Source organism: Brassica napus, unplaced genomic scaffold, assembly GCF_020379485.1.
Source record: "Brassica napus cultivar Da-Ae unplaced genomic scaffold, Da-Ae ScsIHWf_1069;HRSCAF=1516, whole genome shotgun sequence".
NCBI classification, from domain to species: Eukaryota; Viridiplantae; Streptophyta; class Magnoliopsida; order Brassicales; family Brassicaceae; genus Brassica; species Brassica napus.
In genome coordinates, this window is record NW_026014495.1 from 40,051 (window position 1) to 56,534 (window position 16,484).

General features: G+C 36.1%; 3 protein-coding genes and 1 pseudogene across 3 annotated transcripts; all 4 read left to right on the plus strand.

Annotated features, from left to right (window-relative positions):
- Positions 1-4,823: 4,823 nt before the first annotated feature.
- On the plus strand, positions 4,824-7,602 carry LOC125595451. The gene is made up of 7 exons (XM_048771232.1): positions 4,824-5,228; positions 5,748-5,888; positions 5,970-6,335; positions 6,422-6,667; positions 6,761-6,853; positions 6,917-7,117; positions 7,187-7,602. Exons 1-7 carry the CDS (start codon positions 4,902-4,904, stop codon positions 7,400-7,402), a joined length of 1,590 nt encoding a protein of 529 aa, XP_048627189.1. The 5' UTR covers positions 4,824-4,901; the 3' UTR covers positions 7,403-7,602.
- An 88-nt stretch (positions 7,603-7,690) lies between these two features.
- LOC125595452 lies at positions 7,691-9,119 on the plus strand. Its single transcript, XM_048771233.1, has one exon. The coding sequence runs from the start codon at positions 7,766-7,768 to the stop codon at positions 8,777-8,779; it is 1,014 nt and encodes a 337-aa protein (XP_048627190.1). The 5' UTR covers positions 7,691-7,765; the 3' UTR covers positions 8,780-9,119.
- Positions 9,120-10,740: 1,621 nt separating this feature from the next.
- On the plus strand, positions 10,741-12,624 carry LOC125595455 (CRS2-associated factor 2, mitochondrial-like). Its single transcript, XM_048771236.1, has 5 exons — positions 10,741-11,273; positions 11,657-11,784; positions 11,867-12,092; positions 12,159-12,286; positions 12,373-12,624. The coding sequence occupies exons 1-5, from the start codon at positions 10,793-10,795 to the stop codon at positions 12,442-12,444; spliced, it is 1,035 nt and encodes a 344-aa protein (XP_048627193.1). The 5' UTR covers positions 10,741-10,792; the 3' UTR covers positions 12,445-12,624.
- Positions 12,625-13,051: 427 nt separating this feature from the next.
- LOC125595454 lies at positions 13,052-16,359 on the plus strand (annotated as a pseudogene).
- The last annotated feature ends 125 nt before the right edge of the window (positions 16,360-16,484 follow it).

Below are 16,484 nucleotides of genomic sequence, written 5' to 3' on the forward strand. Positions count from 1 at the left end.
CCAGATTCAAATCACAAATCTCATAAAAGTAAACACCAATCTGAAAATAACCTACAGATTCTACATATGAACTGATGAAACCATCCTCAGTGGAAAAGGTTACCTCACAGGAGAGAACCAGAACCGAAGAAGACAATCAAATTTCGTAATCCACACATGAACGAACGGCTTTCCTTACGAATCAAGCTAAAAGACCCGTGGAAGCTTCCATCGAGATTTCGATGAGACGGAAACGAAGAGGGCTATACGCAAGGACATGCAAGACTATTACAGTACATATAGGTTTATAATCTGGTTTATTTTATACTGGTGGTTAAGTTTCCTTTAGCTTATTCCACTTATATTTAAACTGTAATAAGTATGAAATTTACAATTTGAGAAATATAATTCATACATTTTGATATGGTAGCATAGCCTAACAACCTTCCTAATGACGATGCGTATTTCTCAACTCTAATCCATCACTGACTTCATTACTCTAATCAATTTTTTCGAGAATACTGAGCTTTTCTTCTTCATTTTGCGTGTTCTTGTTTTTCTTCTTTTATTTTCGCAATCAACGATTGAAGTTTGGATCCAATTCGTTTGATTTCTTTGCCCGGTTCTTGATTCATTTGTCTTCTTGATTCGTTTCCTAGCTTGATTTGTCTTCATTGCTTCTTGATTTGTTCTCAATCATGGAATCAACTGTGAACAATCTTCAATTTTTGCATCATTACGAGAATTCGTACTTTCTTCACGGCTCTCTGATCATGCTGGCTTGGTTTTAGTTACATCTTGACTGATTTCTGGAGCTAAATTTCATTCTTGGTGTCGCTCTATACGTCTTGTTCTCAATATCCGCTATAAGTTTGGATTTATTGATAGTATGATTCCAAACCCCTTGATAATCATCGTGATTCTGGTTCTTCGTCCTGTTATAACGATATGGTTTGCTACTTGGTTGATGAGTTCAGTTTTCAAGAAAATTGGTCAGAGTTTTCTCTTTATGTCCACTGCTGAATCTATATGGAAGAACTTGCTTACTTGATTTGAACATGATGATGTATCTAGAGTCTATGATATAGAACAATGTTTAAGTATTTTTCAGTAAGGATCTATGGTTGTTACAACCTACTATACTAAGATAGTAACGCTTTTGGAAGAATACAAGAACTATGTTGAATATTTCATTAAATTCTAGTGTTGTTAAATTATGTATTTTGTCAATTATTTTAAATTTTGTGTTCTTGGATTAAGTCTTTGTAACCATTCTTCTCAAATACTTTAATTTAATTTCTTGTGTTATTGAATTTAACAGTTTTCTAATTTTATTAAATATTTATGTTATATAATTGGTGGATTTTGAGATACTGGTATTTGAAAAGAATTTAATGAAAATTTTATTATAAAAGGGACCAATTATGTGCTTTTAAACTATGATTTGAAGATAATTCTTTATATTTATCTATCCGATATGTACATCAATAGTTATTATATGATAGCTTTAAGAATATAATTTTCATTATAATTTGTTAAAGTATATTACCATGACGATGAATGAAAAAAATATTATTGTCATAATCCATGTTGTATTGATGGACAAACCCTTTCAATTATTCTTCTCAAAATTATCCATAAATTAGTTAAGACAATTTTTTTTAAAAACTTTTTATATTCAGATAAGATGTTTTTTGTTATTCAATTTTTTGTTAATCAAAATTTTATTCAAAACTTTTATTTTTTATTTGACTGTTCCATTTAATATCTTTTTGTTTCCATGATATATAAAAAGTTTAGTTTTACTATTTTAATAAATCCAATTTATTTGGAATCTCCTTATATACAAAGAAAAAACTTCATGGAATTAGTTTCTATTAAATTTATTTGCATTCCTTTGAAACTTAAAACATAAGAATTAGATAAATGTATTAAAACTCATCAAACATTTTTAAATATTTACTTATTTCTTCAACTAATTTTTTTCAAATCAATAAAATTATTACCTACTCTTTAGATTCAAAATCCAATAAATTTTCACATTTTTACTAGAGGTAAAAATATTACTATTTAGATAAATGAGGTTACTGGTATGGCAAAGCTTCTTTTTGATTAAATAATTAAAGTGGCTAAAATAGGTTTTACTAAAGAGTCAAATGACAATTTTATCTTATTTAAAATTTTATTTAATTATTTATTTAATATATAAAAATATATTTTTCATTTTATAAAAATGATTTTTTCTTAAGAAAATTAGGAAAACCTTTCTAAACATATATGATATCTACCTGAATTTATAAGTTGTTTTCCCCCAAATTCATAAATGCCTTAATAAATGTGTAAATAGACCTATGAATGCAACTTGTATGTATATTTAAGAATGTCTTCCTAAATGTGTATGTCTTCTTCTCAAATTTGATTTATATGCATATTAAAAAAATCCTATTTAATATACTAGGGCCGGCCCGCTCTACGGACGGGATAAAAATTAAGAAACAATTTAAACAGTTAGAATGAATGTTTAATATAAATTTGTATCATATAAAAATATACATATTAGTTAAATATTGTACATGTTAATGTATTTGAATACTAAATAGACTATGAAACTACCAATATTTGCTTTGATTAGGGATATTTGCTTGCTTTGATTACTGTTGAATGAACTATGTAAATTAAATTGCTTGGTAAGCTGTTAGTACAACACTATATGTCATGTCTTGAGATTTTTGCTCTTATACCATCTTTCTTCTGAGGTTGGGACGTTCATCGGGTTTAGTTGTACGTGGATGTTGTTTTGATTAAGTTATTTAAAGTAGTTTTCTTTTCGTGGTTATATACATGCAGGTTTCCTTCTTCTTTATTTGACCAAATATTGGAAATTATAAATATACCCTACCACTAAAAATATTTCTATGTATATATAATTTAAAAAAAAAATATTATTTAATTTTTATTCCACCTTGATTAGGACAATAAGTTTGAATATATCTTAAACCACAAATCATAAATATTCTCAGTCTTATACATTTTTTTTCTTCAAGTTATTATTAATTTTATTTCCTTTTATACATTTCTCTTAATATTTATGTATGCATCCATAATACTTTTTAAAAAGGATTTTTCATTAACTAATGTATTTATTGTAGTTTTAAATATATTATAGTTTTCATGCACTTGATTAAATTTTTTTGGCATTGGTGGTATTTGAAGTAGTTGAAAACCTGAATGAATATTTACTTTCATAAAAATTTTGGTGTATGTTTAAAAATAAAAATTTGTAAAGGCTTTTAAATCATATGAATATAATATTCAACACACTACTATTAACCGTTTATATACTTACAATTCTGACGTAAGTAATTGCAAATTTGATGAACTCATAGATTCGTTGTTACTTTATAAATTATCACATGATAAAGTACATAGGGTAAAGATTGCTTTGATGATAATATAACGTCCATATCGTAATGTGTGTGTTTTTTTATTTACTATGTATTAAGAAATAATTAACACATTCAATAATATTAAAGAGTAAAAAGCCATGTCAATTGTTCATAGTATAAGCCCAAAGTTAAACTCAAGCCCAACCAAAGAAATAAAACCCAGAGACACGTGTCGGTCTGTCAGAGAGTGACTTTCCACGTGGATAGCTTAGGAGAAAGACAAACATATTTTTATATATATATATATATAATATATTTCAAAAATTTGCGATGATGTTTTTAAATATGTATAATATTTTTATAAATTTAGATATAAAAACATTTCCATAAAGGTAGGACAATGTTATACGTATTTAAGAATATCTTATTATTTATGCATTTAATTCAAATTTAGTAGAGTGTTCATAAATATATATTCATTAAAGTTTTCCTAAATACATGTTTAAAATTTATTTTTAAATGCATATTTATGAAAAAAAAATTCTAAATTTTATGAAGATATTTATTAATATCTTCTTAAATTTTTTTAAAATATTAAAAATTTATCAGTATTTTTTCTAAATTTTAGAAATATATTATACTTATTCAGAAATGACTTCATAAACTCGGATTTAAGAAGATGTCATTTAAATACATTCATGAAGATTTTTCTAAACTCAAATTCAGTAAAGATATCATGAATATTTAGAAAAGTTTTCATAAACTTTTAGAAGGAAAATTGTTTTTTCAAAAAAAAATTGAAACAAAATGGAAAAAAAATTTAAGGAAATTTTTGAATATTTCAACAACAAAATTTCTATTTAAAAATATTTATTTAATTATATATATATATATATATATATATATATATATATATATATAAAAGTATAATTATCATTTTACTCTATAATAAAACCTATTTTAATCATTTTTACATTTGTGTGCTATATTTTTAATAAGGAAATTTTTAATGTTATCTTCTATTGGTATTTTGACTATAAAAAAAGAGAAAAAGATAAAAATAGCACTAAATCAAGTTTTTGTTCTCAAACTAGCATTCAAGGTCAAAAGTCACAAAAATAGCATTTAATGTTTTATTAAAAAGTCACAAACTTAGAGTTTAGAGTTAAAGGGTGGGGTTTATGATTTAGGGTTTAGGGTTTAGGGTTTAGAGTTTAGAGTTTAGGGTTTAGGGTTTAGGATTTAGGGTTTAGGGTTTAGGGTTTAGTGTTTAGGATTTAGGGTTTAGGATTTAGAGTTTAGAGTTTAGGGTTTAGAGTTGAGAAATGAGGTTTTGAGGATAAGATTTCAAATTTTGAAAAATAAAAAAATTAAAATTTTCTATGGATAAAAATGTTACGTGGAAATCATTAAGCATTAGAGCATTTTGCCAGCAACATATATATAACTAATAATAAGATAAAGTACATTTTCGAGGGAAAATATAGGAACTAAAATACATCGTGGAGAGACGACGAACCCCCAAAAAAAACGGACATGGCGTCTTCATCTTCCTCATCGTCTTTCACGCTTCCCTCTCTGTTTTCCATCGCCGTTCTGATTCTAACTGCCTCAACCGCGGAATCACTGAAATCCCCGTTTAACCCTCGCGACCTCCTTCCACTTCTTCCCAAGCAAGTCTCGTGGCCGATTCTCAATTCCCTCTACGGCGCCGCCGATCTGCTCCCCACTTTCATCGGAACAGCGAGCCCAGGGAACGATGACGTCAAGTGGAAAGGCGCTTGTTTCTACGAGAACACGGCTTATTTGGAGTTTCATAACAAGTCTGGCAGCGAGTTTGGTGGAGGCACGCTTCACATTCAGGTGCGAATCAGAACTCAAATTCGAATAGATTTCGACCGCGATTGAGTGTCTATGGGAGTTAATTGTGTATGGGTCCTCTTTCAATTTTGACTATTGCAAGTTTCTGATTTCAATTCAATTGCTAGGGCACGCTTCACATTCAGGTGCAAATAAAACTCAAATTCATGTAGATTTCGTGCACTACGATGGTGATTGACTGTTTATGGGAGTTAATTGTGTATGGGTCCTCTTTCAATTTTGACTATTGCAAGTTTCTGATTCGATTCAATTGCTAGGGCACATTGTTGATTTAAGTTGTATTTAACCTTCTTCTCTTGTGGGTAGTCCTTAGGATACGCTTTTTAGTTTTGGGTTTAATCAATTTTAATGAAAGTTGAGTACTTGCTGAGTTTAGTATGTAAAGACTCCATTTTTAAAAAAATCTGTGAGCTTTGTTGTTTCTTGCTTTTGTAGTTGATGTGAAACTGTTTGTAGTGGATTATTCCTAAGTTTTGTTCTTTTGTTTTGTGTGTTATGAAGGCGGATAAAGCGCATAGTTGGACTTGCATGGATCTTTATGTCTTTGCAACTCCGTACCGTGTGACATGGACTTGGTACTTCATCTCACGTGCGCACACTGTGGAGTTCCCGGAGTGGGATGGATTAGCCGAGTACGAATATGTAAGATGGTTGTTGCTATGTCTTTTGGTTTCTCAGTTTAGGATGACTTTGTTTTGATGCGATTCTTTGGGTGTGTATCAGGTTAAGAATAAGGGAGTTTCGATATTCCTTATGCACGCGGGGATGTTAGGAACACTTCAAGCGTTATGGGATGTTTTTCCTCTCTTTACCAATACTGGTTGGGGGGAGAGCTCTAACCTCGCGTTTCTTGAGAAGCATATGGGAGCTAAGTTCGACGCTCGTCCTGAACCGTGGGTCACAAACGTTACAACTGATCAAATCCAGTCTGGTGATCTGCTAGCTATCTCGAAGATCCGTGGACGGTGGGGTGGGTTCGAGACTCTTGAGAAGTGGGTGAGCGGGGCGTACGCTGGTCATTCCGCTGTCTGCTTGAGAGACTCCGAAGGGAAACTGTGGGTTGGTGAGTCTGGGAATGAAAACGAGAAGGTAAACAAAACTAAACTTCAGAGTTAAGTTTTAGCAAACAAGAGTTTCGTTTGTTGAAGTGTTTTTGGGGTTTGTGATGATCATAGGGAGAAGATGTAATAGCGATCTTACCATGGGAGGAATGGTGGGAATTCGAACTAACAAAGGATGACGCGAATCCTCAGATCGCATTGCTACCTTTGCATCCCGATGTTCGTGCTAAGTTCAACGTTTCTGCTGCGTGGGAGTATGCTCGAAGCATGGAGGGTAAACCGTATGGTTATCATAATTTGATTTTTAGCTGGATCGATACTGTTAGTGAGAACTACCCGCCTCCTCTCGATTCTCATCTTGTAGGTTTTTCTTTTCATTTCTCAGTTCACAACTTTGTCCTTGTGAACGAGTACTCTTTCTAATTAGGAGCTTTTTCTTTCTCTCTCTTTCAGGTTGCGTCTTTCATGACTGTTTGGAGCAAAATGCAGCCTGATTATGCTGCTAATATGTGGAATGAAGCTTTGAACAAGCGTCTCGGAACAAAGGTATCACAATTTGTTCCTTTGTTCTTCTTGATATCATTCTCTTACATGTTCTTAATTTTGCAGGGTCTTGATCTTTCTGATGTACTGGTCGAAGTAGAGAAGCGCGGGTCTTCTTTTGACAAATTACTGGCAATACCCGAACAAGACGATTGGATATACAGCGATGGTAAATCAACCTCATGCATTGCTTTCATCCTCGAAATGTACAAAGAAGGTGGCCTATTCGGCTCATTGGCTGATTCTATTCAAGTCACAGAGTTCACGGTGAGAAGCAATACATAAGTCGCAAGCTAGTGCTACCGTGTTATGTGTTAATATTTCAAAATTTTGCAGCTCAAAGATGCTTACATGCTCAACTTCTTCGAGACAAACGCAAGTAGACTTCCTAAATGGTGCAATGACAATGACAGTGTGAAGCTTCCTTACTGTCAGATACTTGGCAAGTACAGAATGCAACTTCCTGGTTACAACACTATGGAACCATACACCCATATGAATGAGCTATGTCCATCTCTGCCTCCAAAGTACAGCAGACCAGACAACTGCTAGAAACCAATTGGAACTCTCAACTGTTTGTCTGTTTGTTAGGACACAAGTTTTAATGTAATACCACGGTGAAAGCTCTTAACAACTGTTTGTAAATATATAACTCAGGTCTGTAGCATACTCTGATACTACAGGTTATGTAATTGTTTGAATTATTATGAGACGCAAAAAGTAGGAATTAAAAGATTGATCTCTTGGACATATATCTCTTGGTTTAAAGATTGATCTTTTGAACATTTCTCTTGGTTTAGGCCGGTTTAGTCTGGTTTCAATCTCATCTTCCTCGTTAAAGTAGCACTGTAGTAGCTAAGGTTGGAACTTTCGATTGATTCCTATTTTCTAGTGAATGTGAGTTCATTAGGACAGATGATGATGGGCCATGTCGTGGCCCGGACTCACCTGATCCTGTCTCGAAATAACTTCGCCGATAGCATACGGTGTCAAGGCTTGAGGGTTTCAAAAACCCTAAGCATGGAGTCGCAGCAGTCAAAGCGACCCACTTGCCCTTCTTGCGCTAAACCCACGCAGCTCTGCCTCTGCAACCGTATCCGATCTCCGCCTCTGGATAACCAGGTGAGTGTTACTATCCTTCAGCACAGCCTCGAGAGAAAACACGCGCTTAACTCAACTCGAATCGCTAGGTTAGGGCTTAAGAACGTTACTGTCACCACCGTTTGCGATGTCCATGACGAGGCTGAGTTCTTGATAAGAGTTAAAGGAGCCTCCTTGGAGCTTGTTGATACCTCAAAGTTAGGTAGTGACAATGTGGATAATGAAAGTTTGAAGCTTTATCAACAATTAGCTGATAAGAGAGGTTCTTGTGAAGAGGATTTGATGAGAATCTCTATGAAGAAACGAGGTGTAATCAGCAATGTCTCCACCTCTCTGATGGAAGATGCTAGTTTTGATGGAATATTGGCTTCTCCTGCAGCCATGGATGTGTTGGCAAAAGGGTTTGTGGTAACGAAGTTCTCGGAAGGGAAGGAAGAGTTTGAGCTCGAGGTTCCTCCCGGATCAGCACTGTTGTTCCCTAGCGAAGGATCTGTGATGATCAACGATCTTAAAGAGAGAGATTTGAAGGTGAGGAATCTGATCGTTCTTGATGGGACGTGGTCCAAGGCGAGGAGAATGTACGTTGAGAACCCGTGGCTGAAGCTTTTGTGTAGCCACGTGAAGCTAGAAATCGAAGGTGCGAGTTTGTACAGAGAAGTAAGGAGGCAGCCGAGAGAGGGGTGTTTGTCGACGATAGAGAGTATTGTACACGCGATGAAGGAGATGGGGGAAGATACGGAAGGTTTGGATAATATGTTGGATGTTTTTGAATCCATGGTTGGGGATCAAAGAAGATGCAAAGATGAGAACTTTGGAAAAGTTCTCTGAAAGCCAACGGCTTTGCTCTTATAACATTTATTAAGCTGAGATTGCTAATTGTCTTAAGTTCTGATAATTTATGCGAATGTTTCTGGAATGTTCCTTTGACAGCCACTACATTAGCTTCTTGTTGTCTTCATGCTTAGTGGTCTCACCTTACAAGTGCATCATCAAGAATATGGCCGTGTTCGTTTGTACATCTCCATCTGAGTGTTGTTCGTTTTTTCATTTCGTCCATGTATCCAAATGAATCGTCTGAATGCAACCATGTTCGTTTGCTTTTCATTTTTTAACTTTCATCTACATCCAGGTGGACTTGTTAATAAAATGATTAAAATATATTTTTTTACGTTTCGGCGGAAAAATAGCATTTTTACAGTTTTGGCGGAAAATATTTTTGCGGTTTTTGAAGAAATTGTGTTTTTCGCAAAAAAGTGCATTTTTGTTGTTTTGGTGGAAAATACGTTTTTATGGGTTTGGCGGAAAAATACGTTTTGCGGTTTGGACGGAAAAAGTGTGTTTTGCGGTTTTAGCGGGAAAAATGTTTTTGACAGGAAAAGTTTTTTTCACGATTTTGACGTGAAAATGCGTTTTTTTCGATTTTGGCGGGAAAAGTTTTTTCGCGATTTTGGCGGGAAAAGTTTTTTTGCGATTTTGGTGGGAAAAGCATTTTTGCGGTTTCGACGAGAAATACATTTTTCTGGTTTCGGTTGGGAAAATACATTTTTCCGATTTTGGCGGGAAAATGCGTTTTTTCCGATTTTGGCGAGAAAATGTGTTTTCCAGTTTTGGCGGGGTAATGTATTTTTCCGGTTTTGGCGGGAAAATGCGTTTTTCCGGTTTTGGCGGGAAAATGCGTTTTCCGGTTTTGGCGGTAAAATTTTGTTTTCCAGTTTTGGTGGGAAAATGCATTTTTCCGGTTTTGGCGGAAAAATTGTGTTTTGGCGAGAAAATGCATTTTTCTGGTTTTGGCGGGAAAATTGCATCTTTCCGGTTTTGGCGGGAAAATTGTGTTTTGGCGAGAAAATGCATTTTTCTGGTTTTGGCGGGAAAATTGCGTCTTTCCGGTTTTGGCGAGAAAATTGTGTTTTTCCGGTTTTGGCGAGAAAATGTTTTTTGCGGTTTTGGCCGGAAAATGCTTTTTGGAGTTTGGCGGGAAAATGCGTTTTTGGGTTTTGGCGGAAAAATGCGTGTTTTTGGGTTTTGGCGGGAAAATGCGTTTTTTTTGTTTTGGCGGGAAAATGCGATTTTTCGGTTTTGGTCGAAATGTGCGGTTTTAATGGTTTGGCCGAAAAATGTGTTTTTATGGAAATGTGTGTTTTACGTTTTTTGCGAAAAAACGCATCTCGCGGTTTTGGCGGGAAAGTGTGTTTTTCAGTTTTTGCGAGAAAATGCATTTTTTGGTTATAGTAGAAAAATGTATATGCAAAAAAAATAGAATTTAAGGTTTGAAAATAATATTTTGATTTTAAAAGTTCATTTTTGTCATTTATTATTTTGGACTGAACTAGATGCATCTGCATCCAGATGCACCATCAAGACTCACCTTCGTTTGGGTGAGAATTTGAGATAAGTTTTTAAAAAATCAGCTGGGTGATCCATCTGGATGTAGCATTATAATGCACAAAACGAACATCGATTTGCATCCATCTGGGTGAGCAAACGAACATGGCCTATATTATTAGAGTATTGCCAATGAATTCATCTGATCCAGCTTCCTGCAATAGAATCACAATAGATAAGAAAAAAAAAATCATTCAGTTTGGCAGCCGTCTAAACAAAGCTGAAATATAATCGTAGCAATTAGCGATGTTGAACAAGAGAAGCTAAGTTTGAAGTAAACTGAAGGTTTTGTAGACTATTTGGGGTTAGGATGAGTTAAGCAAAAAATCCGGGCCAAAATGCGTAAAATAGGAATATATAGGTCTTATTCAGTAAAAACATTTGCTCCTTCCGAATTAACTAACACACGACGAGGAGAAGAAACACTTACCAAAGAGCTCAACAGTGTGTCTTGTCCGAATGCTTTCAACTCGCAGAAGCTTAGCTCTAGCGAAAGACTCGTTTTTGTCGCTACGTAATCTCCAAGCTCGATTCGTCTCTACAGAATACTATGACCCACCATTCTCCCCTCTCTCCAAACCCGCTAAACCAGCGAAGAAGACGAAGAAAACCGAGCAGGATCAGTCGCCGGAGCCGATGACTAGCCCGACGGCGCCGGTGACGTCAGACCTCCCTTTCGATTTTAGGTATTCCTATTCAGAAACCAACCCGGCAATCAAACCAATTGGGTTCCGTGAACCGAAACGGTTCTCTCCGTTCGGACCGGGTCGATTGGACCGGAACTGGACGGGCACTTGCGCTCCAGCTTCTCTGGAGAGTGATCAGAGGCAATGGGCGGTGGTAAGAGACAAGATTCTCGGCGAGGCGTTGACGGAGGAGGAAGTGGCTGAGCTCGTTGAACGGTACCGTCACAGTGATTGTTCACGCCAGATCAATCTCGGTATTGCCCTCTTCCCCTCTCGCTTAAAGCTTTAAACCTTGAATGTAGTTTCGTCATGTAACGACTTTGGTTTTATAAAACCATTGCAAAGTAAGAGTCTTTACACTCTTCTTCTTGCTAAAGCTTTAAGCTTTGAATGTAGTTTCTTTCTGTAAAGACTCTCCTTTTATGAATCATTGCAAGTTAAGGTCTTGGGATCTTTCATGATCATTATGTACACTTGTCTGATTACTCCTCCATTCTTAAGGTCTCTCATGATCCAATTTGAGACTGATCACACTCTGATCACTAGGGAACACACCTTCAAGCTATTGTATTCTTCTAAAAGTTCGAGAACCAATGAGTTAAGGTTCTTCTTCCTGTTGTTGTTATGATGTTATTAGGGAAAGGAGGAGTCACACACAATATGATAGATGACATTCATAACCATTGGAAGAAAGCCGAGGCAGTTAGGATTAAATGCTTGGGAGTACCTACTCTTGACATGGACAACATATGCCACCACCTCGAGGTCTCTCTTATTCAATTCTCAATAACCAATGCTCTATTTGTTCTCTGCTTGATCTTACTAGTAGTTTGTGTTTGCCTGACAGGAAAAATCAGGTGGAAAGATTGTATACAGGAACATAAACATCCTAGTTTTGTACCGGGGAAGGAACTATGATCCGAAGAGTCGTCCCACCATACCACTCATGTTATGGAAGCCTTACCCACCAATATATCCAAGACTTGTAAAGAATGTCGCTGATGGCTTAACGTTTGAAGAGACCAAAGAGATGAGAAACCGTGGGCTTCACGCTCCTGCTCTTATGAAACTTAGTAAGTAGTACATGTTTTTTACGCCGTAATCAGTCATTTATTATTGACGTTATGTATTGATCTCAGCTAGGAACGGTGTCTATGTTAATGTGGTGGGAAGAGTGAGGGAGGAGTTTGAAACAGAAGAGGTTGTGAGACTAGATTGCACTCATGTTGGGATGAGTGATTGCAAACGAATCGGTGTGAAGCTAAAGGTATAGACTCTTAAATGGTTTTTGCTTGTCATGTCTGTAAGATTATTTCTGTATGATTGGTTTTGATGATGTGAACATAATTGCAGGATTTGGTTCCATGTGTTCCTATTTTGTTCAAGGATGAGCAGATTATACTCTGGAGAGGGAAGAAGAATTGAGATGAAGAGGATGCTACTCTGTGAAAACTTTGATCCAGAAACTATAATAATGTGACCTGAACAAATCCAACTGTGAAACACTGATCCAGAAACAGTGATCATGTGACTTGAATATATTTTTCCTTGTAAACAACAGTTTGTTTCTTTAACTTATATCGATTAGAGAACGAGCTAGTAACATGTGGCACTCTTTGGAGAAGCCTGGAACTGATATCTGCTGAAATTGTATATCCTGAAGTGTTGCAAGCATTTTTATGTCACTCTTCAGTTTAGTTTCCTTGTAGTTTTGTCACCTTGCTTAGTGGTCTCATGCAATATACTAGAGTCAGCTTTACCCCTTCAACTTTTGTTAAATACATTTCATGCACATTGAACGACCAGTATCTCTTTGAGAGTTTTCATATGGTCCATTGCGTGTGACATAACCATCCACTGAATGTTGAATTATTAACGATACATATGATGCCACGTGTTAGGCAGTATGCATATATTGGTATATGTAAAATTCTCTCTGTTGCTAATTAATATTAAGACATTGTCTATGAGTAGGTAGCCACGTTTTTTTCGATTAAACTATATTTTGCTGCACCTCCTCAACCTCCTAAGGGCTCAGTAACATCAAGTGTTTTCGTCACGTTCTCCAATAAACACACTTTGGAGTTTAAAATGACTTGTATATATATATGCTACTTAACCTAAAGTCTGAATCATTAAGCAGATTCATATCATATGGAATAAAGTACAAAATATAATATTTGTGAAAGTCGAATGATCGTTCGATTGGTTATACACATTTAAATAAACTCATTGGCTCGCTCAGCAGAGATCATTAGGTAACTGGTAAGCTACTTTCAATTTCCTTTGCATGCTGCTTTTAAGTAAATGTTGTAGCATTTGTGTTCATGTGTTTTAAATTTGTTTGCTTGCTTCCCACGGAAACGTTGTAGGTTGCCGCAGTGAACAAAAACATTCGTGTCTGAGTTCTAAGTAAGCTTCACAGTCGTCTTCTTCAGAACTTGTTGTGAGTGATGGCGGCTTCAGTGCAATTGTACGGAGTTAGAACTTCAGGACTTGCCTTCAACTCAAAAAGCATTGAGTTCGGGTCAAAGGGGCTGAACCTCCTTGCTCCCGTGTTCACTAGAGACATCAATCACTCTTGTAGGAAGAACAGAACTCTAAGAGTTACGTGTGAAGCTAGAAGCGCGGAGTTGCTTGAGAGAAAAGACACCGAGACTTTCAAACTAAACAGAACTGAGATAAAGTTGACATGTGTAATGAAATTCGGTGGCTCATCAGTTGCATCAGCAGAGAGGATGAAAGAAGTTGCCAAACTCATACTCAGCTTCCCTGATGAGAAGCCTGTTGTTGTGTTATCAGCAATGGGAAAGACCACCAATAACCTTTTAATGGTAAGAAAATAAATAAAATTCAATTAGTGTACATTTTTCCTTCTCTCTTTCTGTAATAAACTTGCTCTTCGGCTTTCATTAGGCTGGTGAGAAGGCTGTTTGCTGCGGCGTCACCAACATCAACACTATTGAAGAGCTGAGCTATATAAAGGAACTCCATATAAGGTTGCATAGAAGATACATACACTTTATTGGTTCTTTTGTTCTTATTTTTATAAATATTTGCTTTGTTCTCATGTGTAATCATAATTCTCTTACGTACCCAGGACTGCTCATGAGCTTGGATTGGGAACAGCAGTAATTGCAAGTTAGTGTTATAAAGTTGTCTTTTCTGTAAAAAAATTTCTTAACATATATATGTTTTAGTATCTGAATCTTTCTGTCGTTTAATCTTTCTGTAGAGCATCTAGAAGGACTAGAGCAGCTTCTTAACGGCATTGCAATGATGAAAGAGTTAACTCTACGCACAAGAGACTACTTGGTTTCATTTGGAGAGTGCATGTCCACTAGGCTATTTGCTGCTTACCTGAACAAGATTGGCCACAAAGCACGCCAGGTTAGTCACCTAGATTTTGTTTATTATCTTATGTCTCAAGATTGTTGTTGCATGACTGACTTTGATGAGTCTTTTATCTTTGGCAGTACGATGCATTCGAGATGGGGATTATAACCACAGATAACTTCACAAATGCTGATGTTCTTGAGGCAACATACCCAGCAGTCTCAAAAAGGTTACTTGGTGACTGGACCAAGGAACGTGCAATCCCTGTCGTCACAGGCTTTCTTGGAAAGGTTTGAATCAAATTTAGCAATTTAATGAGTCCTCTTCTGCCTTTTGTGACATAAAGGACAAAACAATTTACTCTGTAGGGATGGAGATCTTGTGCTGTTACTACGTTGGGGAGAGGAGGTAGTGATTTGACTGCAACAACAATTGGGAAAGCTTTAGGTTTGAGGGAGGTCCAGGTCTAGCTTGATGCGTTGGTTTTACCAAGATTTGAGTTGTTTTTAGATGAGATTTTGTTAAACCAAGAATGAATTTAACTGTGGTGGCAGGTTTGGAAAGATGTGGATGGAGTTTTGACTTGTGATCCAAACATATACCGCAGAGCTCAACCAGTTCCACACTTGACATTTGATGAGGCAGCTCAACTTGCTTACTTTGGTGCACAAGTGTTGCATCCACTTTCCATGCGGCCAGCTAGCGAAGGGAACATTCCTGTAAGGGTTAAGAACTCTTACAATCCCAATTCCCCAGGAACTCTCATCACTAGATCAAGAGACATGAGCAAGGTTCGTTAAAAACAACAATTGCATGAGTATTTTATTTATATCACAGCCATACATCAGGATTCATGACCACCTCTTCCTTCTCCTTAGGCTGTACTGACCAGCATCGTTCTGAAACGTAATGTTACCATGTTGGACATCACTAGCAACCGTATGCTCGGTCAATATGGCTTCCTTTCCAAGGTAATAATGATGGCAATGTTTTCACTTCCCCTATCTTGCAGCTCACGTTTTTAAAAATTCTTCTCTTTCTTTCTTGGCAGGTGCTCTCCACATTTGAAAAGATGGGCATATCTGTGGATGTTGTTGCAACCAGCGAAGTTAGCGTTTCCTTGACATTGGATCCTTCAAAGTTCTGCAGCAAAGAGTTAATTCAACAGGCAAGCTTTATATGGGTTATAGATGAGAGAAGTACTTTTTGTTCTTGTAGCATGGAAACAATGAAAACAAGAGGACTCATCTTGTATTTTGTGTAATTATTGGTGATGTGACAGGAGATTAATCACGTGGTAGAGGAACTCGAGAAGATTGCTACGGTAAACCTGCTTCAGCACAGATCAATTATCTCACTCATTGGAAATTTTCAGAGATCATCATCCTTCATACTAGAGAAGGTTTGTTATCTCTCTCTCTCTCTCTTGTATGGCTTTTGGTTTGTTTGATTTGTTACTAGTGACTAAATGAACAACAAACAGGGCTTCCGAGTTCTTAGAACCAATGGAATCAACGTACAGATGATCTCTCAGGGTGCATCGAAGGTCAAAATCTCTTTCAACTTAATCTTCACTGCATGTTTCATTATAATAAAAAAAATGTTTGATTAAAAGACAGTAAAATAAGGTTGCTTTATGGGGGTGAAATGTATGCACACTTGTCTGACTTTTCTTTAATGTGTTTGTTTTGGTGGTGAAATCAGGTAAACATCTCGCTGATAGTGAATGATGATGAGGCTGAACATTGTGTGAAGGCTCTCCATTCAGCCTTCTTCGAGACAGGAACCTCCAAAGCTGTTCCTCAGATAGGGCGTCTAGCTACTACACCTCTGCCTTGTCGTGAAACCTCTTTGTGCAACCTGACCTGCGAGATCTACAAGTAGCTTGAAGAAGATATAAGAACTGGTATTAGGAAACAAACTCCCATAATCTTCATATGTAATATATAATGAAATTTCATGGGACTTATGTAATTAAATGAATAAGCGTTTCCTATTTGAATATTTTTTGTTGCATTCTTGTATGTGGAATCGTTATGATCCTTGTACCAAAGGCAACAAATCTTGCAACAATCAAATGTGTTCCATCAAAGCAAACACTAGCTTTAAAAACTGCTAGAAATAGAGAT